Source organism: Centruroides vittatus, unplaced genomic scaffold (genome assembly GCF_030686945.1).
Source record: "Centruroides vittatus isolate TY-2023 unplaced genomic scaffold, ASM3068694v2 contig_1112, whole genome shotgun sequence".
In the NCBI taxonomy this organism is placed as follows: Eukaryota; Metazoa; Arthropoda; class Arachnida; order Scorpiones; family Buthidae; genus Centruroides; species Centruroides vittatus.
In genome coordinates, this window is record NW_027120714.1 from 1074419 (window position 1) to 1101738 (window position 27320).

Below are 27320 nucleotides of genomic sequence, written 5' to 3' on the forward strand. Positions count from 1 at the left end.
GGAGAGGCGACATAAGTCAAATTTACTTGTGTAGTTACGACATAAGTCAAAACTATGACTTACGTCGTAACTAAACACCAATAATGAGCACTTAAAGATCGCTAAATAAGACGATCAACACAGAAACACAGATGTTTTCATGTTTTATTCTCTAGGATTTATGATGATTATATTAACATTTACTGTAAATGTACATATTTTAATATGATTTTATGTGCTTTCAACGCTTCTCTAGTGATATTACGACTTCAATGTTTGTGGCGGACGGATTTAAAGTCGAATGAACTGACTTAAACTTGATTTTTATTTTTCCATATATTTTTTTGACAAACGACGTATAATCGAGAACGACGTAACTCGAGGTATACCTGTACTGTGCTGTTCTTCTACTCATGCACTTTAGCATGAGAAGATTGCTTCTCATGCTTTTCATGTAGCATATATACATATATATAATTTTTTTTTTCAAACTATAGGTCTACATTAAGTAGTATAAATTGTTTTATTAACAAATTATAATAAAGTTTTTACTTGCTGTTCTCTCAATTAGTTATACGTTCTTAGGAACTTAGCATAAAATTTCTATTGAGAACAAATCATACAGAAACACTTCATTGATGGAAAAAAGCAGATTTTTATTTTCTATAATTTACAACAGATGTGCATTTTGGGCTTTATGCCCCTCTTCAGTCTTTATTTTGCCAGGTATATAAAGATTACTTTTATATACCTGGGAAACACTGGGTGTAACAAGCTAATGAATATATATACACACTAGCTTGTTACACCCCAGTGTTGCCTAGGTATATAAAAGTAACTATTGCAGTAATTATTACACCCGGCATTCTTAATCATAAATTTCAAAAATGTATGTGGTAAAACCCATCTTCAGAACATTATCAGAATTTCTATAAACTATATGGAAAGCCTGTCCTCATAAATAGTGAGTTTTATAGAAAAATTATATATATACACAGTAGAACTCCAGTTATCCAAATTGCCAATTAACTGAACATGCATTTATTTGAATCCTTTCTCATATTGCAATTCTCTTAAATCATGTGACTTCATGGTCAGTAGGATGCTACTTGTACATTTATGAATAAATAAATAACAATAATCTGCCATTACCCTGTAATTTCATTCTTTATATGTTAATTCACTTATCTGAATTTTCGATTATCTGAATCACTTACAGAATGAATAAATTTGGATAATTGGAGTTCTACTGTATAACCAAACATACAAAAAACTAATGTGAAAAAAACCAATGAAAATACTCAAGCATATAATGCATGGGATGTGTTGGGTCGGTTGTTTTTGCACGTGTGAAAACCTAATGACTGGGGTCCAATCAAGATTCAGGGATGTTTTTTCGTTTGGGTCAATTAGTTGGGCAGGACGTGACCGATGTCTAGTACAAACCGTTAAACCGATTTTTGTTAGATATTAAACAGTGATTTTTTATGATTAGAGATCTTTACATGCTAAGATCCTAACAGGATGCTTTCACAGCAAGAGCAAGCGACAACTTGAGTGCACAACACAGATAGCACTTATTCAGTGTGTACATTTTTTCACTGCATGTGCAGTTCAAATGTAAAGGCATCAAACTCTGAGTTGAATTTTTCTCAGATTTAGTGTTCAAATTCTGGAATATTTGAAGTTAGTTGTTTGAAGTATGATGTATCCATGTGTATTCATTTTTATTAATGTTGCAACGAATAGTATATTCGGCCAAACTATTTGGCTTGATTAACACACATACGAAAACTTCCCAAAAATGCGGAAGAGTTGATTTTTCTGCACCATAACCTACCACTTATTAACTTGTTATGATAAATAATTTTGTACAATGAAACAAAAAAGTTAACTTAATTTTCAAGTTTATAATAAAGGATGATTTCATAAAAACACTTTACAGATCATTAATTATTATTTTTTTCACATTTTATGACCTAAGTTTCGATCTAATGTGCCCACACAATAAAAATTTTCATACAAAATTTTTACCCTTTTTCACCCCTTTAGGGTTGAATTTCGTAAAATCTTTTCTTAGCACACCTAAACTTTACAAAAGGAACACACCCTCAAATTTTTAAGTTTCTAGTACCGGTAGTTTTGGCTCTGCGTTAATTATCCTGTCGGGACTTGTTCTTTTATATACGAGTATATAGATGACTAAACTACATAATAAGTAGGTAGTTTTCATTTGATTTGTTACCTTTCTTTGATCTTTTAAAAAATAACTTAGTTATATTACTTTTCCTTTGATCTTTTAGAAAAATAAGCAGAAAATTGCACTTTCTCAAACTTGAAATGTATGTTCAGCATTAATAAAAGTTACAAAAATGATTAATTTACTGTGTTTTTGTTATTTCTTACTCCTGTTTATAGGTATTCGGTATTCGACCGAATAGTAACCGAATATTTGTTGCATAACTAATTTTTATGTTAATATAAATAATGGATTAGTTTATTTGTTTAAAATATGTCCGTATATTATCATGTGGATTAAATCCTGTTTAAAGCAAGTTAAATTTCAAATTTTATGAAGCTAAAAATTTCACAATTGATATTTTGATTTACTATTTAAATATAATTATACTTTATATATTATTGTTATACAATAATATTGAATTAATTAATTTTGAATTAATTAATTAATTAATGTGTAATTTTTATTTTAGGTTTATAGATCTGAATGGCTTTGAGAACATTTTCTTCCTTTAGAAAAATAGTCATAAAATCTTTGGACAGTAATTTTGGTCTGCTTAGAAGAACCATTTCTAGTATGTGAAATGTTTATTATTTTATAACTTATGAATAGATAAATATTTCTATTAAAATTTTAGAGATTTTATTTTTATACAGGGTGCATAGTAAAGTCCTCATACACGCACATAACTGATGAATGCAAATAGCTGCAGTTATGAATGTATTATATAGTTTAGTAAATTGACTATGCACTACAAGATGAGACTGCTTGCAGCACCCCTACCGGTAAAACTCAGATGTTACCGCTTCCTTCTGGAAAACAATTACAAAGTTGTAGAGCACAACCAATTGAGTGCGAAATACACGAATAGAAAGCACAAAATACAAATGTACTGTACATGTTGAGCACAAATAGTAAAATGTGTATTTCTTATTTGTTTATAAAGTGTATTTCTCATTTTCCTGTGTCTCTGCTGCATTCATTACTGTGTGTTGTATGTTGTGCGTTGCTCACATGTTGATGTATAAGGAATTTACTATGTACTCTGTATAAAAGAAGTTTCACATAATTAGTTAATAACAAAAATTGCTTTTTGTTTGATAACCGGTTTGATTCAATAGTTTCTTCATTAAATTAATCTAAGCAGTAAGAATTTATTTGATTTAAAATATACGAGACTTCATAAATTTAAAAGCATAAAAAAATATTTGTTTTAATGAGATTTAAACAGAAAATAGAATGCAAAAAACAATTTAAAGCTTTTAGACTTAGTATGTTTCCAATGTTAAACATAAATTTTCTCTTGCTTTTTGGCAAATCTTTCTTGTTTACATTATCTGAGTGATTATTATTTACACTATATTTTTTAGACTTTAAATATATGTTTTCTCTATAGAAATTCTAGAATTTACATTCATTTCACTTCATTATATAAAATGCTCTAGTCATACTTATTTGAATTTATGTATTATTTTCTCAGCTGTTATAGAATATAACATAGGCATAGAAAGAGTACGATTAGTCAGATTTTGACCCTTCTGGTTTTTTCACATTTTTTTGATTTTTTGACACTCCAAGTGCCCAAAAATGTAAAAAACCCTTATAAAATTTGTATGCTTTTGACAGTATCTATTTTGCATTGTATCTTAGGAATGGATAAATCAAAAATTTTGAAACTGCAAGATATGGGGTATTGATGATGATAAATTTTGATGGTTGAAGGACAAGAGGATGGGTAGATAGACTGGGTGATCATGCATTGTATCTTGAGTGGGGGTCAGACTTAATGAGAATTTTTCTTGTTATTTTACAATATTCTTAAAATCTCATCTTTACCCTCAAAATTAAGCCTTTTTGCCTTTTTATAACAGTAATAATATAAAAAATTATTTTTAAACTACAAAATTTTCATAACAGATAGTTTGAGCTAATGTGTCTCAGTGTTTTTTAAATATTTTTTTTTCGTAATTCAACCAGATTACTCTTTTAAATCTTTCGTCGTTGTTCAAATTTTAAGTCACAGTATAATTGAAGATTTTTGAACTTCTTTCTGGTTCTTGTAATTTTTTGTTCAAGTGCCGGGAAAGTGCCGTTGCCAGATTTTTAAATCATACGGAAAGTAAATAACTAACAAATGGATGGAGATCACAAAACATATTTCAGTTAACATTGTATTACTTTGAGTATAATAAATACTATTTTTATAAATTTTTCAATTTAAAGTTGGAATATTTTAAATTCAAGATTTACTTCCAATTTTCAACCAGTTTTTAAAGCTTTTTATTAACTTACTCTGTCTGTCTGTCCATGTAAAATGTTTCAATTCATCTACTTTCCAATTTCTGATCTAGTTCAAATCTTGTGCACAAATGTATTTCCAACAACAACAGTACATTTTTAATTGACCATTATTTGCTGTCCTACACATGGGAACAAACGTGAACACAAAGAATATGATTATTCCGCCAAATAGCTAAAGTACACCTTTAATCTTTAAGAAAATATAAAAAATATACATAAAAGATCTTCACTACTTTTATTAATCACCTTATCAGCAATTTTGCAGGCTGTAGAAGCTGTCTTGTTCAAGGTAGCATTCTATTGCCGAGGACTAATCCCTCGCTGGTTAATGTTACCTTAGGTAGCCAAGATGGCGGCTCGTCTCTAATTCCAGCAAGGAAACAGTGGGACGCATGTTCTAACCTAACTTATTCTAATAATTTGGTTGCTAATAATTATGGTAATTTATTAGAATAGGTTAGATTAGGTTAGAACATGCGTCCCACTGTTTCCTTGCTGGAATTAGAGACGAGCTGCCATCTTTGCTACCTAAGGTAACATTAACCCACTCGCTACATCAAATTGAAATGACTTAAAGCTTTTTTTGTATCGAATCGAAACCAGTCTCACTGAGAACATTGTACATAAAGAATTTCGATAGTTCAGTGTTACATATATATAGTATAACTAAAAAGTAAAAAAATAAATATATATAAAAAAAAAAACATTTTAAAGTAATGCTTTTTATTCAGATAAAAAGCATTACTTTAAAATGTTTTTTTATATATTTTTTATTATCCCAAAGACGAATTTCATTTTTTAAGTAGGAATGCATGTAAAAATTTGAAATATTACAATATATTTGAAACAAGCTATTTTTAAATATTTCTTTATAGTAAAATTTATGAATTGTACTTTAAAAAATTTCAAATTACAGCATTTATTTTTCTTCCAAAGTATATCAATATGTAATCAATTATAACATGGTGGTTTATACCTCATTTCTGAACGCTTGAAGAGTAGACGTGATAACGTTTAAAAAATTTTTATATTGGTCAACTCCATAAATCAATAATGTTACTCAGGTTGGAAAGAGGATTAATGAAGAAAAATTTGTAAAAAATAAAAGACGAATTATTACTGAAGAACAAAATGCAAATACAGTAGAGCATCGATTAACCGACTTATCGGTTAACCAACCGCGTTCTAGTCGGCAAATTCAAATGTCCGCTAGTGATGTGGCGCTACAATATTTGGTTATGTCTTGGCTACTTTAATGTTTTTGTTAAATTTTTGCATGTTTTAGCTGGCAGCACTGGCTCGGCCATGAGACAGAGGCTAGTATTTAAACCAGGCCTAATACACTATACTAATAATGTATTTTTTCATACTTTTCGGTTATCCGACCAACCCCAGTCCCCAATTAAGTCGGATAATCGATGCTCTACTGTACTGTAGTATGACAAAGAATTTTGGACACTAAATCTAAATTTTTCTGTAGATGATAAGTATTGTTAGAGAAACCTTCCCGTGTTTAAAAATATTGATAAGAACAATGTAATTTTCACATTTACAAGAAGTTAATAGTTGTCAAATACATTATTTATAAAAAAAAAAAACAAACAGTTTCTATGTTTAATTGTTTATTAGAAACTTGATCATTCAAGTCCCAATTAACTGATTTTGCTGATTAACAGTGATTTTCTTAATTCATAAAAGAATGTTTTTAGCATGTAAATACTGTACTACTAGTTACCTTGACTACTCAGCAAGACTGTTAGAATTTGATTGTGAGTTGATAATCCCCTCTTAAACTGCACTTCTAACGTAGGTGTGTTGCAACATCTTTAATAAACCTTTAGTCTTTTTCTTGAATATCACAAGAAGCAGGAAAAAGAATCATGTTGTATCCTTTTAATATGAAATGGTCACAACTGTTCGTTTTATCCAAATTTTCATTTACCTGATGTGGTATCAGCCCACATTAACTTGGGTAAGAATTCTGTTGTATTTTATCTTATCACATACTTTCGAGATGACATAAAGTTATTAGAATTCATTTTTATGTTGTTTAAAAATCATTGACAACTATTAGAATAAGTAAATTCATCTGGCAGAAGTCTGATATAGCTTTTTTAAATCTTGAAGTTTGGTTTCATTACCTAATGGATATCCTTTAATATTAGTGATTTTTTTTTTTTATTATAATACAGTAGAATCTGCTTATTATAATCATTTTTCATTTATTTGCTTGTACTGATGATAGCTGACTTATAACAGTAAGTGGAGTAAGTAATTGAGAGCATCAGTAGAAATTTTTGATTTAAAGGACATGTTAAAACAGTTAAAATATGTATAATGTGAAGATTTATTAATTATAATTCGTACAGGCTAGTGCATATAGCTAACTGATGGAAACATGGATTGTGGCAGTGGGTGTGTTTATTCAAAAGGATCTGTTACAGATATCCAGCAGACGCTGTGATATCGACACAGCATTTTAAGATGGGTCAAACAATAGAGAGCATAGGTGGAGACACGCTCTCATGCCAGAGAGTATGGTGTATGTTCACATTGTCCTGTTACAGAGATGTTCTTTTAGCCAATTGCTGGCAGATTTTCAGTTCCATCCATATAAACTGCAGATGATGCAGGAGTTATGGAACATTGACAAGAAGAACACACTCATCACCTTCATTCTGGCAAGGAGGACCAAGACCTATGTTGCTCTAGCCACTGCTGATGTCAGATGATGCAAACTTTATTCTCAACATATTTGTTAATAAACAAAACTCGAGATATTGGGCAATTGAAAATCCTCAGGTTTTTTATGAAAAACCTCTACCCAGACAGAAAATGTGGTGTGCATTGGACATTTTATGGGATTATTAGCCCCTACTTTTTGATGATTGTTCAGGATCCAGTAACTGTGAATTCTGACTGCTATGGCAACATGTGAAATTTCCTAATGCCAGAATTACAAGCATAAAATGTGACTGACACAATTTGGTTCCAATAAGATGGAGCAACAGCATACACAGCTCACACAAGTATGGCTTTACTCCTAGAGTTATTTCCCAATTATCTGATCTCTCGCTTCAGTGATTTGCACTGGCCAATCCACCCCCTAGATTTAACACCTCTGGACTACCATAGAGTACCTGAAGGAAGGCATCTTTGCCCATCACTTGCACCAGTAGAAGAGTTGAAGACTGCCATCCATCAGAAAATATGCAAGATTCCATGGGATATGATGATAAGTGTCATAGACTCTTTTCAATGTTGCCTATAAGAATGCATCCATGTGGGTGAAGAACATATAGCAGACATTATTTTCGAGAAGTGCTAATGTTCGTATACAGTATGTGATATTAATTAAATGCATGTGTGTTGTCTTCCATTAATAGCCAAATAAAGTTTTTACAATTTATTACTCTCTTTTACTTGTCATTTGAAATTGACAGATTTAATATCACCTTGTACAGTAATACCCAGGGTTATGTAAGTCAAATTTGTAAATTGCTTAAGTGTGACTGTGTAATTAATAACTCAATACTGTATTTATCATCATCCATGTACTGTTTCACTGCTTGACCTTCACTGAGTACTGTATAGTACTGTAGAAAATCTTGTTTACGAGAAAGCGTGCTCAGTACGCTTGTGTACGTGCTTACAATTAGACTGAAAAGTAGAGGATTAGCAAAGCAATAAAGTAATAAATCAGTGCAAAAGAAAGAAAGGGAGAGAGAGAAAGAGTGTGAATGAATGAATGTTTGGAATAGAATAATTTATTGTAAAATTACATAATATTCTACTGAGATTATTTTCCAATTTTTGAGATATACATTTTACATAACTGCGAATTTACGTAAGTCGCACGTTACGTAACTCAGGGTATTACTGTATTATTAATTAATAGTAATTTATTTAGTATTATTTCTCTGTTGTTTTTATGGTACTGTTTTTAACAATAATTATTGAATAATTGAAGTAAGAAATGTCAACAATTTAAATTATTGTACCACTAGAAAATAACAATTAAAATGATTGACATGGTTAGCACTGGTTAGGACTTATAATGAATTTTATATTATCAGCCACATGTTGAAGCTGAAAGCTTGAAGAGAGAAAAATAATAAAAATTTTGGAAAAATAACGATTACTTGTAATCAGAATTTCAGTTATAGTTAACTTTCATGAGTATTAACACTTTTTCTTATACTAAGCAGTTAATGCAAGTTGTGGGTTTGAGATTCCTCCTTTATGATGATTGAATTACATTAATAATAGACTTTAGGTGATTGCTACATTGAAGCTTCAAAAATTGATGTTTGCTATTTAATTTTTTCACTTTAATTAGTTTGTTGTTAAACAAATCTTTTTCACACCTTAACAATATGTTCTCTTAAGAAATGTATTTATGGTTTTAATATTTTTTTTTGAAAAATAATTTAAAATTTTATCTTATGCTTGACCGGAATGTACATTACAATAACTTAAAGCTTATAAAAAGTTGTAATAGTCATTAATTGTTGTCTAATTAATTGTTCTCAAAGTGCACTCTCCATTTACATATGGAAAGTTATATGTGAAAGGTTTTAAGGTGAATGCAGCAATTTTGGCTATATACTGTACCACTTACCCATAGAAAAGGATGTTTTCTTTACCCTTAATAAATCTACTGATGTCAAAACTTTGGGAAATACTGCTGTAGAGTAAGCAAAATTTTCTGGAATTAGAAAAAATTTATAATTCTGCTGTTTGTTTCCGATGATATTCTATTTTGGGGGATACTATAGATCAGGGGTGGCCAACTTTAGTGCACATAAGATCTACTTTTCATCGTAAAAATGTGTCGTGATCGACTTGTTGTCATAGGCATAGTCTAAGTGGGGAGGGGGAAGTGTGAAATACACACTATGTTTATACACTGTTTCAGTACGAAGTGCACTCACTGCTTATGAGTCGAGTCATAACTGCATGCATACAGTTGCGTTCGGTTACAAATATAATACATCAAGTCAAGACATCGCTAGCGATCGACCAAAATTGGCTTGGCGATCGACCGGGCGAGCGCGATCGACTTGTTGGCCACCCCTGCTATAGATTACGACCTATGGAATTTTGGGACTTAGAGTATATTTCTGAACTGAAGGGACCGAGACAAGTTCAACGATACCCTACTTTTGGACTGGAGACGAAAAATAAGAAAGTTATCATACTTTTTTCTGGCGATCACGCAATGATCAGGAGTTGCATCGCTCTCTCCACAAAGCCTATCGCGTGTTTAACAGACAGTCCAGCAAGACGGCCATATATACCTTTAGCAGAGGCAGATGTTGATCCATGAGCACACTGATCATCTGCAGTTGGAGTTAAGTCCTTTTTGCACACCCTTGCGCTCCTCGACCTCTGGGCCTACGGCCCCTCAGCCGCCGACATGCTTGCTATAGCTCACGGTCAGCTAGTACTACGTACTGCTATTGCGGCTTGTCTAACAAACCTAACCTACCCCTCTGGGAGATGACGTCGCCTCTAGGCGGCAGAAAAATCTGAAATGGCATGGAATGCACTGTGAAAGGCAAGAAATCATAAATATTATAACTTTCTTATTTTTCGTCTCCGGTCCAAAAGTAGGGTATCGTTGAACTCGGTCCCCTCAGTTCAGAAATATACTCAGTCCCGAAATTCCATAGGTGGTAATCTATAGTACAGCCCTATTTTGTTTTAAAATTAAAATCTGTATTATTTCTTTGTTCATTTAATTTATTTGAAGTTTTATTACATTAATAACACTATAAAATGAAATATAAAATAAATTTTGAACTGTCAAATCTATTTTTAAAATGGAGAAAAACTTAGATTCTTAGATGATTTTTCCTTTAAGCAACCGTTTGATTTTAAATTAAATATTGCAAAGAATCAAAATATTGTTATATTAGATGGAAAAAAAATCATTATATTTGTGTGAATTACAGTGTAGAAAATTTGAAAATAAAGAATATTTCTATCCATATTAAAAAATAAAGCAGTTGTTTTACAGTTGATCGTCGAACAGTTACAGTATCACTGTTTTTCAGGTGAGTAAAATTTATTCACAGTAACATTATCATATTGATCGAAGTATGACTTTATTTAGTTATTATTATATATTCGTTGATTTAAAGAATGTTATAAAAGCTGATGTAATTAAATCAAATATCTCAATTGATTATTTATTTGAACAGTAATGGAAATATTCTCGACAATTTATTTTGATTACGTTGTCGGAAATGCCGAAATAGAAAACGAAATTACAGTGGTACTTCATCTTTCAGGTATAAATAACAATAGTGTTGAGTTGAGTATTCAGAATGCAATTCATTGTTATATAGAGAGAAAATTGCAGTGGAATTTATAATGACCGATTGCTTATCTGCAAATAAAGATGTCTCAATATAAAATGATTCTCTTAGTGGAGGGATTTCAGAGCTATCACTCTGGAGGACTGATTTGCATTCAGGTCAAATTATCTGAAATTTTCATGAATGATTTGTATGTGCTTGGGTGTAGTGAGTGAAAATAAAGCAAATAGGTGTACATTGTGTGTTAGCAATATGCGTGTTCTTGCGAAATAAAAAGTTGGAAGATTTTTTTTAAAACTCTTTCTGCTGTCTGGCAATCATGTTTAAAATCATTTTCTCATACTTTTTATTATTTGAGGAAATTTTCTCATTACATTCATATTAATATTTTATCCTCAGATGATGTAGCTATTTCTTTTAGATTTTCTGAATTAGTTTGTCAAAATGTGTTATACGTAATTGCAGATAACTTGGATTATATGTAACATTCTCATTTAGAGTGATAGTTGGTTTACAAGAATCAACTTTGTAGTTTTAATAAAGATTTTTCTACTTTCAACTTATGTTCAAATGGAATGATGCTATACTGTATATGTAACATTAGATATGTCTAACAAATATCTGTTTTAACTTTGGGGAAAAAGCTGCAGTAGAAGTCAATTCTAAAAGATCACAATCAGTAGCAAGGTTGAGGCCGAAGTTTTAAACATGAAAACATGTATGTCGGACGTTCAGCGCCGCTTTGCTCTAAGCCTAGAAGGTTGGCAATGGTGATTGGAAAGTCAGTGGAATTGTGCTCGACATTCCAAACGCCATTGTCAAACTTCTAGGCTTACAGGAAAGCGGCGCCGAACATCCGACGTACACGTTTTCACATTTAAAACTTTGGCCTCAACCTCGCTAATATAATCAAATTTTTTACAACAGAAATTATCCTATCTTCTGCTAGTTTCAAACCAAATAAACCACTATGCTATACGAGAATGTTACATAATTCAGGTTATCTGCAACTACTTACAACAGATTTTGATGTACAGTACTAACTCAGAAAATCTAGAACAAGTAGAAATAGCTACATTAATTGAGGGTAAAATATTGATAAGAATGTACAGTACAAACTAGTAAGCAAGTTGTCTCATAAAGTAAAACTATGAGAAGTCAGTTTATTTTTCACAATTTTCCAGCATATTTGTTGAGAAAATGTGTATACCGTTAATACTCAACATTTACCTATTGCATTTGTTTTCAACCACTACATTTAGGCATGCATAACTTGACATCATTAAACCTGTTCACATGTTAGTTGGATCTTGCACCCCCATAGCTGCCAGTCTGTTGTATGCTTAGTCAAATCCTTAATGGATGCAAAGAAGGGCTTTCTTAATTACAAGATGGAAAGAGTTTTTAAATATTATTCTGGATTTTAAACCTTTTAAAGTTATTTTAAAGGATGCTTTTATAATTATTCAACTATTAGACTTAAGAAAAAAAAGATGATAGTTTATTAATAAGATAACATTGACAAAACTATCAAAATCAAGTCGTATTTTTCATAATTCTTTGATGGAAACTTGATTTTTCAGACTAAGAATCATCCATAATCTTATGAAGATAAAATTTTGTGCTTCGAATTGAATGTAGAATCATCATTATAAGTTTCATTTGATCAAAATAATGGCTGTTCATTATGTGTACAGTTTTTGAGCCACTTTTGACTCCTTCCCTCTCTGCTGTAAAAAACAATGTTAATAGCGAGGTTGAAGATGAAGTTTTAAATGTGAAAACGTATAAGTCGGACGTTCAGTGCCACTTTCCTGTAAGCCTAGAAGTTTGGAATGTTGAGCATGATTTCACTGACTTTGCAAACAGCATTGTCAAACTACTAGGCTTACAGGAAAGCGGCGCCGAACGTCCGACGTACACGTTTTCACATTTAAAACTTCGGCCTCAACCTCGCTAATAATGAGATAAAAATTGCTTTATAGTTACAACAATGTTCCTTTGGCAAACCTTTCTCCTTTAATTTATGTATAATAGTTCACAGATCTCCGAAATCCCTTGACATTGAAGAAATGACTTAAAGTTCTGCAGATATTTTATAACTGATTCACGAGTAGTAATTAGACTTAAGAGAACAAATCTGTATGCCACTAATACCACTAAAAAGTTCTATGTAGACAATGCCTGACTCCTCCTGTATAAAAATGTACTTTCTGTGACCCCTCTCCCTTAAGTTACACACACAATTAATAGATGGCCCCAAATATAAACAGTAATAAGTGCTGAAATTATTAAGTTCTGATATATTTTTAATAGCTCAGTTTGTTTTCTTAACGATTATAATAATTTTTGTAGTTTATATTAATATACTGTATGTAATCATTAAAATTTTATTTTAATGTGATGATTGGATGTTATAACATTGAAAATATGCTATGACTTAATAATTTTGCTGAATATTACTGTCTAAATTGAAAAATTACAGCAAAATGAAAATAATTATTATTAATTTATATATTTATTATTCTAAATTTTATGATTAAAACATTTTATGGAAATAAATTACATATAATAATATATGCATGCAAATATATCCATTTTATAAACAGCAAAATTCAGTTAAAATTTTCAATATGACAAAAAAATAAATTCAAGAATACTTTTTAACAGAGCAGAATAGAGAAATTTAAATTAAAACAAAAAACATTTGAAAAAATTGATCAATTTGTTAGTTTCAACATAGAAGATAATGCATTAGAACAATGGGAAGTGAGATAAAAGTTTCCAAGTATGATTTCAGTTTTCTAAACAATGTATCACAGCTAAACATATTTTAATAGAAGATAAGAGACTTAAGTAAAGAAAACTCAAAAGTGGTTAAAAGAGTCAGAATGTTGTGGATCTGAAGATGAGAGTGAAATCCCAAAAACCACTTAATCCCAGTAAATATCCTCATTCCTTTAACCACTTTTGAGCTTTCTTTTCTTACATTTTTATCCATGGCGTCATCTTTTTCGGTGTATCAATAAAAGGTGTTTTTGCTAAAGTAGACCAAAATAAAATTGTTAACTACTTACATGAATGTGTATTATGCTCAGAAAACAATTAAAATCAAAGCTGGAAATTCATGATACATTTCTGCCTATATGTTTTAGATATAAAATAAAGTTACTTGAAAATACAGTAGAGCGTCGTTTATCCGAATCAATTGGGGACTGGAGTTGTTCGGATAACCGATTATGTACGAAAAAATATATTAACCTATCAGATGTTGAAATTTTTCTCCGTCGCGTCTCGCTTTGTGTTGAATTTTTCTCCGTTGCATGTCACTTCATGTTGAATTTTTCTCCGTTGCGTGTCGCTTTGTGTTGAATTTTTGTCAATTTTAAGCCTAACGAAAATTTTTATAATAATAATCGAGGCTATTGTATTGTTAAAAATTTTTTCTTTATTTTGTACAAACCAAAATGAATATATTGAAAAATATAAAAACAAAAAAATTATACTTTAGAAGTTAATCTAGTATCAAAAACGATCGATTCAGCACGACACAGTCCGACTGGAAAGCTTTCGGATAAACGACGCTCTACTGTATTCTGAATTTAACCGAATTTTAACACTTGTAAAATAACATACATTTCTTATTCTGTATTTCATAATTTAAAAAAATACAATAGAGTCCTGCAAACTCAACTTAATGTGGAATGAGAAGGTGAGAGTTACTGAAAATTAAGAATTTTACATCATAGCGATGATACTAGTCTAAGTAGCAGAATTTATGTAAAGGTATTAGTAATATATATACGAATTCATGTGTGTATTAACTACATATCCAATAGTGATTATTTCTGTTTGTAGTTAAATTTTAATTTAAAAAATATTGACTATTCAGTGGCTACCTTTGATTTAGTGACATTTGCGTCATGGCATTTTGCAGTGGCACCTTGGAAAAAGGTTTATATTCTTTGTTAACATGTGGAGTTGATGCTATTACAGTAGAGTCCCGAAAACTCGGCACTCAATAACTTGGCCACACTCCCACTGCTCCATTACATGTCTGGCGCCGGCGCGCGCTCAGCCGTTCAGTCTACCTGCAGCCTTTGCCAGGGTTAGTCGATTTCTTAACCCCGTTGTGTAACTCAATGTGAATGACTGTGAATTCGTTAATTTTCATTTTCATGTAGTAAAGGCTCTATGCCTTCATAAATACGTATTTTTCCTTTGTTTAAGGGTATTTGGGCAGTTTATTCTCTGCTGTATTCTCAAGCAAACAATACATACAAGTACAGTACAGTATTTTCTGAGGAAACGCTCGTACTTATTCTTTTTTAACCCCATTCCCGACAACCCTGCATTTTCACAAACTCGGCCACCCTTCGGTCCACATCAGGCCAAGTTTTCGGGACTCTACTGTATCAAGTGTTGCTGGTGAAGAATGATAACTTATTCTATCCTAGTGTTAACTGATAGAGAGAGAGATTAGATTACCTGTATTTGTTTTTTAATGACATGACTAGTTTTACGGAATATCAAGTTTCTGGGACGCTACTATATCCTGATCTTGTTTTTTAGCATTTTATATATATATTGATATAGATTTTAATTTATCTTAGTCAAATAAAATAGTTAAAATTTAAACATATCGACTTATTAATCTGGAATTAAGTATGTAATTGCTAAAAATCTCTAAAATGTTATTTTAATATGCACTTTGGCAATATTTTTAGTAACTTCATGAAACAATCATAGAAAGAACTTCTGCTGATTTTCTACTGTTTTTTCCCCTCTGAAATTTATTCTAGAATTTTTTGATTTAAAAAAATAGATAATTTATATTTTTATATCCATTGATCTTCTTTCCAACCTGAAAGTCATTTATTATAAGCTATACATCCACAAGAGCCGAATTATCGGGCTAGAGTTGGCTATAATAAATAAATAATAAATAAGACAATTTGGCACTAGAGCTTGGCGTTAAGCGCCATCTCTTACTAAACTTAATAATTATAATTAAATTAAATAAATAATTTTAATAATTTGGAACTGGAGGAAAAGAAATCGGCCCGAAGCGGGACTCGAACCCGCAACTTCTGCTATCCGTGCAGACACGTTACCAGTTACGCTACCCGGACCTTCAGTCCGATCGCCTCCTCCAGTATAAATAAGCTAACATGACGACCATCGACGGTCATTATTAAAATTATTAAAATTATTTATTTAATTTAATTATAATTATTAAGTTTAGTAAGAGATGGCGCTTAACGCCAAGCTCTAGTGCCAAATTGTCTTATTTATTATTTATTTATTATAGCCAACTCTAGCCCGATAATTCGGCTCTTGTGGATGTATAGCTTTCTAACGGGTTAGTTGTTATTTATTTATATTTATACGCCTTGCCGGGGTTGCGATGGCCGGTTGAGTGCCTTGGGAGGACGTGGGCACTTGATGTGTCCCCAGCCGGCATTGTAATGACCGTCGATGGTCGTCATGTTAGCTTATTTATACTGGAGGAGGCGATCGGACTGAAGGTCCGGGTAGCGTAACTGGTAACGTGTCTGCACGGATAGCAGAAGTTGCGGGTTCGAGTCCCGCTTCGGGCCGATTTCTTTTCCTCCAGTTCCAAATTATTAAAATTATTTATTTAATTTAATTATAATTATTAAGTTTAGTAAGAGATGGCGCTTAACGCCAAGCTCTAGTGCCAAATTGTCTTATTTATTATTTATTTATTATAGCCAACTCTAGCCCGATAATTCGGCTCTTGTGGAATTTATATTTTTATATCCATTGATCTTCTTTCCAACCTGAAAGTCATTTTTTATCACTATAATGTCTTTAAACACACAAATCTAAATCATTACTTACAAAGTGAATTACTGATTAAGTTATATTTTCATTCATGTTTTTTGGGATTGGGGCAGGGGTGTTGGGGATTCAAGCCATCCTCACCATATACATCTTGACTTGTTGCCTGTGCTTGTTATAGAAAATTCCATAAAAGAAAAAGAAACTAAACAGCTTGATTCAATATACAATCTCTGCACTCAGATGAATGGCTTTCTTAACAATAGGTATGTGAGGTTGGGATACAATGTATGTGGTCACAGAAGTGACCTTATGTAGCAAAGGAGAGAGTACAGTCCCTAGATATACATAGTACTACCATGATTACTAGATAATCTGGTTTGGAAGCAGAGCAGAATTTTCTGTTTAGAGCCACTTTTGTTCATTAGGAGTGCTGTAGTTAGTGTGAGAATCCAGAGATAATGATTTAATTTTTAACAAAATTTTGTTAAATTTGCTGAAAATAATTCATTAATTTTTACTTGTTTTTTTAAAATGTACTAAAATGGGAAAAGGAACTTCCTTTCTGTTAGATTAAGATAGCACAGTTTCTCTCAAAATTGTAGTTTAACGTGAGATTTTGCGTGACTTATATGCTGAACCATCCAACTCCTGTCATGCATCAGAAGAACGGAGAGCTTATTTTGACAGTTCTAATTGAAGGAGGTTTTTGCTTAAAAGGGAGAGGTCACCCCAAAACGAGTGCTCTCTTCTCAACTCTCGTCTTTCTTTCAGTCAAGTTAAGGCTCTTCTCTCCTTCCTTGTTCATATCACAGCAGATACTGAGGAGAGTCTAACATCAGTATCTGCTCTCCTTATAGACTTGAATTCTCATGTTGCCTTTTGAGCCTTTCGACAAGTGCCGATCCCACCATAATTTTACAAAAGTCCAACGTCAGAAAAGAATCTGTTCATCGACAAGAAATGGTATAAGTTATGTACACACACACACACACTCTCTCTCTCTCTCTCTGGTTGGGTTAATGTCGATTTGTAAAATGGTGAATTGATCTTGAATTTATATATCAAAAAGGGAAGTCTAGAATAGCATTTGACGTATATTTTATATTTTAAATGTCTACATTTTTGTATAATTTTGTATAATTTTATCGATTTAATTCACATTCCCCCCTCCGATCTGAAAACTATAAATGCAAGTTAGGATGTATAATTTATTATCCTAATCAGTGTCAGGAGTCTTGATAAATTAAAATTTGATCAGATTTTTCTTGATCAAATGGCCATTATATGTGTGACAGGGTCAATTGGAACCCTGGAAAATCACACTAGGATTCAGATGAAAAGCAGGTCAAGCATATATGAAATGTATATGTTACTATATAAAATTGATATGTAACCCTACTTCTAAATATAAATTAAGATCTTTCCGAATATAATTAAATTCAGAAAGAAACTGTCAAAATTGCAAGGCCATGCTCCCTAATAAATGATAGAAAGTCAGGTTTAATACAATCTAGAATTACAAAAGCATTAAATTATTTATTTGTATATTAAAGTCTTCATTAATAATTAATACAATTGATTTATAAGAATAAAATTTTCATATAAAATAGTTTATGAAGATGATTCTAAATTATTTAAAAATTGTAATTATTAATTTAGATAAGAGATGGTACCTAACATTTACCTCTAGTAGCAAATTTCTGCGTATTAATGATTAAAATTAGTGGATTTATAGCCCGAGTATTTAAGGCGGCAATCATTCGGTTGTGTTTATGAAAGCTTTAAGTTATATTTTAAACTGATCATACAGTATTTAAAAAATGTGCAAGTATTTTTTAATTTCAAGTTTCTTTTAAAGACATGTTAATATTCAACATGACTTAACTTGAACGTAAACAATAATAAAAACATTCTACACAACTATAAGTAGCCTCGTATATATTATTTAGGCACTGCATTAAAAACATTATAAAAAGTTTATCACCCCGCTGAAATATTTTTTTATCTTCTTATTGATAAGAATAAACGAAAGTATTCTTACTTCAATTTCAAAACTTATAGGAGAAATGGAAAATGCTACAGTGAATGTTAAAATTTTGATTGGTACTGTGTAGAGTAGCATCTGGAATACTGAAGACACAAAACAAATGAATATTTTTGTTTTCTCATTCTATTTTAGCTTCAAATATATATTTGGCAAGAAAGCTTTGCATACATTGAGAAGACAATGTGTGAAGTTAGAGGTGGACACAATTAAAAGGACTGACAGCAAACAAGAAAGGTTCTAAAAAATGATGATTCAGCTTTTCTAAAAGATCGCAAAAATAGTATAAATGTCTCAGACCCAGTGGCGCTCCCTCTCCCCTCCAGAAACATATATAGTTTGTTTTGGAGACCATTTGGGCACCTCCTCTGCGAGTGGTGTCCGGGGCATGAAACATCCCCTTGCCCCCCTCACTACGCCACTGTTCAGACCCAAGACTTTTTGGTTCTGTAAAACACACAAACCGTGGTGAATTAGAGCCATTTATTGAGAAGAGGACCTCCTCATTTACAGAATTGAGTAAAGTTTGGTAGATTTCTTAAAAGAGAAGCTTGGAGGATATGAATTTGAAATGAAAAATATGCTGGATTTTTGTGAATAAGATGAAACATTTAGAGATGGATAAGGAAGATGTCCTGTAAAGCTAGATTCTGGGTCTATACCTGTCCTGTCAGTGATACGAGAACTGACTCTCTGTTGCCCGAGGGACTTTTTGGCAAGACAGAGATAGAATGCATGTGCTTTAAAGATTGGTCAGAATTGGTATACTTGGTTATTTACAATACATTTTTCAAGTTTAATAATAGATTTTATATGTAAAAGAGAGATGAATAATCATTAGGTCTCGTAGCAGAGCTGATGGTCAAAATTGTAGTAAGGAATGCTGAGGAAAGAATGTTTGAGAAGGTTAGAAGTATGATTAAGTTAAGTACATAGATATATGTGTTGTTTGGAAAGGAGGTGTAAAGGAGAGTACAGGTATCCCTTGTATAACATTGTAGTTACATTCTGAAAAGGTGCCATGCTATATGAAAGAAAGGACTAGTGCAAAACACAAGGTTAGATTCCAAAAGTTAACAAAAGTATACCATTCTTTCTCATTACTACAAAGAATGTTAAAGCAATCGATAATTAATTAATCACAATTAAAAGTATTGTATTACGCATTAATGTTAATTTTGGTTAAATGAGGACATTTTCTTTTTACAAAGTATCCTCATCTTCTGAACTTTTTTGTTGATCTTGATCAGAAATAGCAGCATGTCATTTTTTTTTTCATAAAAAATTTTTATGGATGCCAAAATAAAACTCTCATCGATCGAAAATTTGTTCTAGCGGATTGCATTTCTCAATTGTGAGTGCAAAGAGATTTTTTTTCCAGAACTTGTGTTTGAATACTGAATTGTTTGAGTTGGAAACAGTTTGAATACCAAGATAGCGCTGTATTTTGTTTGTCATTTTTACAAATGATTACTTATCTATGGTTAAAAAAGTTTAATAACCTTTACCTAAAATGTTTAAATAAATTTTACTAAATACGAAGATTTATCTGTAAAAACAAAACATGTAAATAGTCTTAAGGACTAAAGTCTGAAAGCAACAACAACATTTGGTTGATGACAAGGAAGAAAAAATTGCACTGTCCATTTTCATTAAGTAAACCTGACAAAAGGCACATTATGAAATTTTGTATGGAGGATTTCTCTTTTCGAACTTTGTTAGAGCGAAACAGTGTTGTAGAAGTGCCATGTTGTTTGAAAGGTATCTGTATTAGGACACTTTGTAGAAAGTTTAGGATTGTATGTAAAGTTAACATAGAAATCACAGAAGAGGGTACGTTTTCTGGATTTGTGGGTAGAAAAAATAGGAATTAGGGTTCAAATTTAGGTCAGGAAGGAAACCTGCAAAGAAGAATGAGTGCTCTGAGGAATGAAAGAGGAAAAAAGATGATAGTGAAAACCAGTGGTACAAGTGTGGCCTTTAGTTAGGTTAAAAAATGTTAGAATTATGAAAAGGACTCTATGAAAAAACATAACAGAGACTTAAGAACAGCTACATTAATGGAAAGAGGCAGTGTGTAGAAGATCTAAGAGAGGAAGACAGAAAAGATATAGTTTAATGAAAAAGGTTAAAAAAAAAAAAAACTATTATCTATAATAATGACTTGTGATAATTTACCAAATGCATAGATGTGGATGATTGGGAGAGGAGGTGGAGAAATAATAAGAGGGGGTAGAAATGATAGCAGGGTTGGAAGGGGAGGGCAGAAAGTAAAGTGATAAAACTGATCATTAGGTCTTCATCAGGCACAGCACAAAGGTAGTTTCAAATTGTTTCAAGATTTTAATAAATGAAACATTTTTGTTTGGTTCGGTTGTGTATTTTATACATTTTTGGTCAGTTATGTAACCATTTTCAGCAGATAAAAATGATATGAAACGATGGTGGCTAAAGCATGACTTAGAAACATTGTCAGTGCATCACATATCATACATCTGACCTTTCAGAGATTTTCTACATTACTATACTATACTTTATATAACTATATTCTTTCAAAAATGATAGAAATATTTTGTTAGAAGCAATAAAATCACATGATATTTATGCAGCAAAATACCTAGTATAATACGATAACCAAGACGTAGCATTGTCGTGGTACTTCTGACGTGACAATATTACATTGAAAATGACATTATTAAATTGTCGACTCCTTAAATGTGGCTGTCGGAATGTATAGTTTGTTCGCTCCTGATTTATAATATAATTAAAATACAGTATTATGATTATTTTTATTTTTACATCAATATTTCATAAAATGTTTCTAGTACTTTGTACTACTCATATTATCATTAAATATTTAAAATTGTTTTCGGGATCATCAAATTTCTATTGTATTAGAAATTTATAGAAATGATATATGTAAAAGGTAATTTAAAAGATTAATTTAGAAATTTTATTTTTATATTTTGAAATTTTGAATATTTTTTTTAGTCATAAATTTAGCGTGCGAAATTACATATGTATTAATAATAGTTTCGTCCATTTTGTAACGTAGAGACCATGTTAATGTTTTGTGTTTGAATTTTTTTTATTATTATTAAAAGTATTGCAATGTGTGCAAACTCTTTGAAAATAAAAGAAAATGAATGTAGATTTTAATACAGTGGACCCACGATATAACGCTCATGTCGGGCGGGAAACAACAACCGCGTTATGAGGTGAACCGTGTTATATCGAGCGGCACGGTGTAACGTTGTTCACCTGTTTACTTTAGCAGTAATGTCAAGCTTTTCTTTTACTCATCATGCATACAATAATTAACCACTATTCAAAATACATGCAGAAACTCAATACATACACAATTACTCAATACGCTGTAACAATAAAATGTGCTACTCACTAACGCCGCACGGACCTGTATAAACGTGTTTGAGCTTATCGCGTAGCGAATATCGCCCGCGCTATAACCGAGTATGCTGTATAGTGAGCAGCGCTATAACGAAGGTTTACTGTAGTAAACTTTTATTGATATCAGTAAAAAAAATCACTGATACATCAATTTGATCATATGTTGATTTTTTTAGGTCTTGTATGTATCTGTACATAATTATTATACTAACGTCCAAAAATTAAACCCCTATTTTATTCTTGATTTAAAAACAGCGGCGATAGAATTTAGGAATATTTATTTTTCATATTAATTTTTAATTGGTAATTCTTATCTTTTCAGTTTAAATTTGTTCGTAGAGGAAGTTGATCTTTTCAAATATTTATTGGTTTTGTAACGTTTGGATTGATAAAGTTTATTGTTATGTGTTGTTTATAAGTTTCTGTTGGTTGTTTGATATATTTTTTTTTTTTTTTTTTTTGTAAATATTGTACATTTGTAGGAGGAGGCTGCCACTACTAAATAAAATAGATGCTACGAAAATGGTTAAAAAGCTAGTAAAAGATTTGTATTAATTTATGTGCGTTACTCTGGAGAAGCCTGTTTTTATGTTTTATCTTATCTTAAATTTGTTTTTATTTTAGGTTTATTAACTTGTATTATTTTATTTAATTTTTATTATAGTTGACGCATAAACGTTTACAATTGAAAGTTTCAATCGTTTTAAAACGCAGGCTTTCGGCATCAGCTTATCCTATATTGCGTTCTACTCTGCAAAGATTTTGTACCAAAAGTTACTCATATACAGTCAAAAACATTCTATCAATAAAGTTTTTGGTTTCCTCAATTGGTTGATCTGAAGTATTCTACATAAACAGTGCCAAGTCGGAATATAGTAACGTAAAAATAATGTTTTTGCCGACTTCTAAACTAAATCTATATTTTTACCGCTTTTGTCTTTTGCATATGTTTATTTAATTTAATTTAATAAGATAGAGTCGTAGAAAAATAAGTAATTAATTTCAGCTATATCTCAAAGGCTTGGTTTTAAGATTATGATAACAATTTGCGATTAGTTAAGAATTCCTGAGCAATGTTGTCTAAGAATAACTTGTGATAAAAGTTACCTTAACTGTGAGATGCTGACAACTGTTTTGGAGCTGATTATACATTGATGATCTAACAAGAGTGTGCGTAAGAACATCAACAACACGAAATGAGTTTGTCCTCTTCAATTTTTCTCTGATAAATGTACCGTTGCTAGTTGTTACTGGAACAGATTGATGAGCCTGTTTTTTTACAGATAACTCAGTTTAAACTCATACATTCATTTGGTGAGAGTAGGAGATCTTTAGTTATTTTCCAATATCAATCAAAAAATTACTTTCGGTGGTGGTAATAATATTGATATGTAGTGGCTTTATATCGAATGGATATGACACACTAAGAGGTATGTCTCAGTTAAGTTGAAATTACAACTACGACACACCACTTTTTGTTGAGTAGTATGTCATAGGTGTAGTTCCAATTATTAGAAGACAATTGTGAATCGAATGGATACATTTGTTTAGAGAAAGCAATCTGATTGAGGTTAAAGATTAGATCCTTTAAAACCAATATAAGGCTTTTTCAGGATACTTTGGACTCTATTTTCTTTCTGTGAACAATAATGTTTATCTGAATAGAGCACAGTTTCAGATTTCCTCGAGAATGAAAATATTTGAAAGCTGAATTAGTGAAACGATCTCGGGAGCCAGGCTCTTGTGATTACAATTACTCAATAGGAAGACTTGTCGTCTAATCGTAATGGTTCTTAGCCTCGTGATTTAGTACACGTATTTGCAAGTTACAATAAATTCTATTGTTTTCATTTATTTTTTAGAAATAATTTTTATGTCATTATTCAATATCTGATGATGATAAATAACTGATATTAAACAAAACTTATAATGTATTAGATAGGTCTTGTTTATTTTGAATTTATATATTTTAAGCTTTAAAAATGTCAATGCAATATAAATAAGACACTCAAATATTCAAGTTTTGTTTTATATCTACTAGCGCAAATGAAAATATATTAAAAGATGGTTTTCTTTTTTAATATGTAAATGGATAATTATTTTTAAAACTGCCACAAAATCTAGAAGTAAATAAAGGCAATCACTTAACAAATTCTGTCAATCCAGTGACAGTTTATTTATTAATTAACAATTTCCAAGTTAGTTTATCAAATTGTGGGTTCGAGTCCCTTACCAGCAAAGATGTTTCGTCTTTGACAGATTTTAATGGCGTTCGATCTTTTGAGGGGAGCGCGACGACCTTTTACCGTTCTCGTGTAACTAGTTTGTGGTTAAACTTACGAGAAACAAACTGTGTAAAATTAGAAAGTGTTATAAACATGAGAAGGTTGAATGAAAATTTACAATATTAGATACTGTAATTTGGGGTTAATAGAAACACCTTTCTGTCTAAATGATTACATAACTTCAATAATATCAATGATGTGACTTTTTAAGTTTCATAAAAAGTCAGTCATATCCTCCTTAACAACTTCAATAGTTTTTTTCTTCTTATTTTTACTTCACTCCTATCTACAAAGTGAAAAGAAACAGTAACTTTATAGTCTTGTTTATTTCTATTTTACAACTGGAGAGGTAAAAGAAATGCTTTTTCTTCATAAAAAAATGCCTGTTTAATTACTTAGGTCTTATATTTCCTCTATTACAGAATTTATACAGAAAGAAAAACAAGCTTTTACAAAAATCTACCCAAGTCACTTGGATAATCCGAAAATCTGATTAAATGAATAAAAATGAAAGATCTGTTAAAAAATACTCGATTTATTAAAGTCGTCGGGAAAACTTACAGTGTTTTTTAAGTGTGTTGAAGAGATTTACCGGTAAGGGGGCATAGTTTCCTAACATCGTCCCCATACGTAAAGTAACATTCCTTACATGTCTCCAAAAATATCTGTGGTGTTCAGTAGAAGAGCACCAAACAATCCACCACCATCAATTTAACAGACTGGCAATGCACAGTCTGCTGGAGAAAAGTTACAAAATTTCAGAGAGATGTCCTAACTGAAATAAATCAACATCCAATATGGAACATACAAATAGATCTATTTAGTTACTTCAAATTTAGGTCTTAGATTACTTTGGATTTTAAATTGCTGGTATTTAAAAAGTTGCATGGGGCAAATAGAAATAGTAATTTTCATTAGGCCGTAGATTTCAAATTACAGACCTGTATGTTCCCACTGTCGCACATCTGATACCATATGTCCTTTGTTAATTTTGAGAATGGAGTTAGATGAAAAGTGAGACCACATATGGAAAGCTTAGGGGCCAGAGATTCCAGTTAACTATATATGAACTTCTGGTCTGGACAAGAAGTCATAAGAAAAAAAATTTTGCCCCAGCATTGCGACATTCACCCCACAGATTTAGAATCGTTTTGCTGCAAAAAAGAGATCAATGATTATAAAAAAGCATTCAAAATATGAATGTTTTCAATGAAATTTTAGTGAAATAACACTAGGACAATACTCTAATATAATTTTTTAATATGCTAAATCTTTTAATAAAACACTTGCAAAGTTTTTCATACATTGAAAGTATATAGCCAACCATTGTAACATGTAAATAAGATTGACAATCAGAACAATGATGCTATCATTAAAAAAAAAAAACTTTATTTTTCAACAGACATTATGACATTATGTCCAAAGAGATAACATTGATAAATTCCCAATTTGTTGGATAGTTTCTTTGTCAGTAAGTACAGAATTTTGTTTCTATTCACCCCAAGTTACAATAGTTATTGATTTAGAAATAATTTTGTAAATGTCAGATGATCTGTCGAGTTAACAGACCATTTTTGGGTTACATTAATGTGTTACCAATTACACTACCCAGATCTCCATCCAATTTTCGCTTTCAGAACCATTAATTTAGATATAACCGCACAAATTACACACGATGCCGACTGGGGACGATCATTTGATATTAATTGATTAAATCGGCTTATATAATTTATGAAATTTTGCAATGAGTATTTCAAATATATTTAAACATGATTATTGAGTATTTTTGTTTTTGTTTCAGATTTCCTGTAAGGTATATAGTACACACGTATTAAAATGTTTTGGGGAGTTACATTAGAAAGTGGAAAACGATATTCCCAAGTTGTGGAATCGTCGTATCATTTGTCTATGGCTGCACTCGAACCCATGAGTAAAGAAGTGGAGAAATCAAATAAATATGTTTCTGTTATGATTGAACACGGAAAATCCGAGTTTCTTTTATGTACATTAGAGCACGATAGAGTAATGCAAGTTCTTTTAGATCTTGTTTTTGTAGAGGGAGAAGAAGTGAGCTTTTTTTTAAGTGGTGAAGGTATTGTTCATCTTACTGGCTACGTGACCGACGAAAGACAAGAAGTCAATGATGATTCGTATCCAGAAGACTCTCAAGACGAATGTGAAACATCATACGACGACGAAAATATGTACGACGACGGCGACGACGATTATTACAGTAAGTTAATGCAGGTAGAGGAAGATTCGGATAGTTCGAGCAATGAAGAGTGGGTTCCACAGAAAGTAAACAAGAAAAAGAAACATACCAAAAAGGATAAAAAAGGCACAAAAAGTAACTTCAAAATGCAAAGTAATTCATTAGAAGATTCTATTACTGTTTTAGGGAAAAGTAGATCTAAAAATGAAGACGAGGGTGACGACGAAGACGAGGACAAATGTGATTCTGAAGATAATGCAGCTGAAGAAGTAAATGAAAATTTTATAGAGGTTCACAGACAAGAATCAAACACTCATTTTAAACCCAAAAGTAAGAAACATTTTAAAAAACAAGAAACATTCTCCCCGTTTGAAGAACAGTCGAGTACGAAAACTTCTACGCCTGCCGTTTCCAGAAAGATTTCAGAGGACCAGATACTAAATAAACAAGTAAATTGTTCTTCTGTAAAGAAACATAAGAAAATTGCAAACAAACAGAAATTTTCACAAAAAAACAAAATTAATTATGAAGAGGAAAGACCTTTTCAAGAAAATGAAACGTTCTCCTCCCAAAAAAAGCGACCGAAAAAGAAACATAATTTTAAAGCACACGGAAATACAGATAATGCCTCTGAAAATTAAAGCATAATTCGTGTCACAAAATGTCAGTGATCTCAGATATTATGTAAAATGGAATTGATAATAAATGAAGTTTGATTTAA

At 31.3% G+C, this 27320-nt stretch overlaps 1 protein-coding gene across 1 annotated transcript; it reads left to right on the forward strand.

Moving 5' to 3' along the window:
* The first annotated feature begins 2689 nt into the window (after positions 1-2689).
* LOC136977062 (46 kDa FK506-binding nuclear protein-like) lies at positions 2690-27320 on the forward strand. Its single transcript, XM_067272503.1, has 2 exons — positions 2690-2792; positions 26189-27320. The coding sequence occupies exon 2, from the start codon at positions 26224-26226 to the stop codon at positions 27238-27240; it is 1017 nt and encodes a 338-aa protein (XP_067128604.1). The 5' UTR covers positions 2690-2792; positions 26189-26223; the 3' UTR covers positions 27241-27320.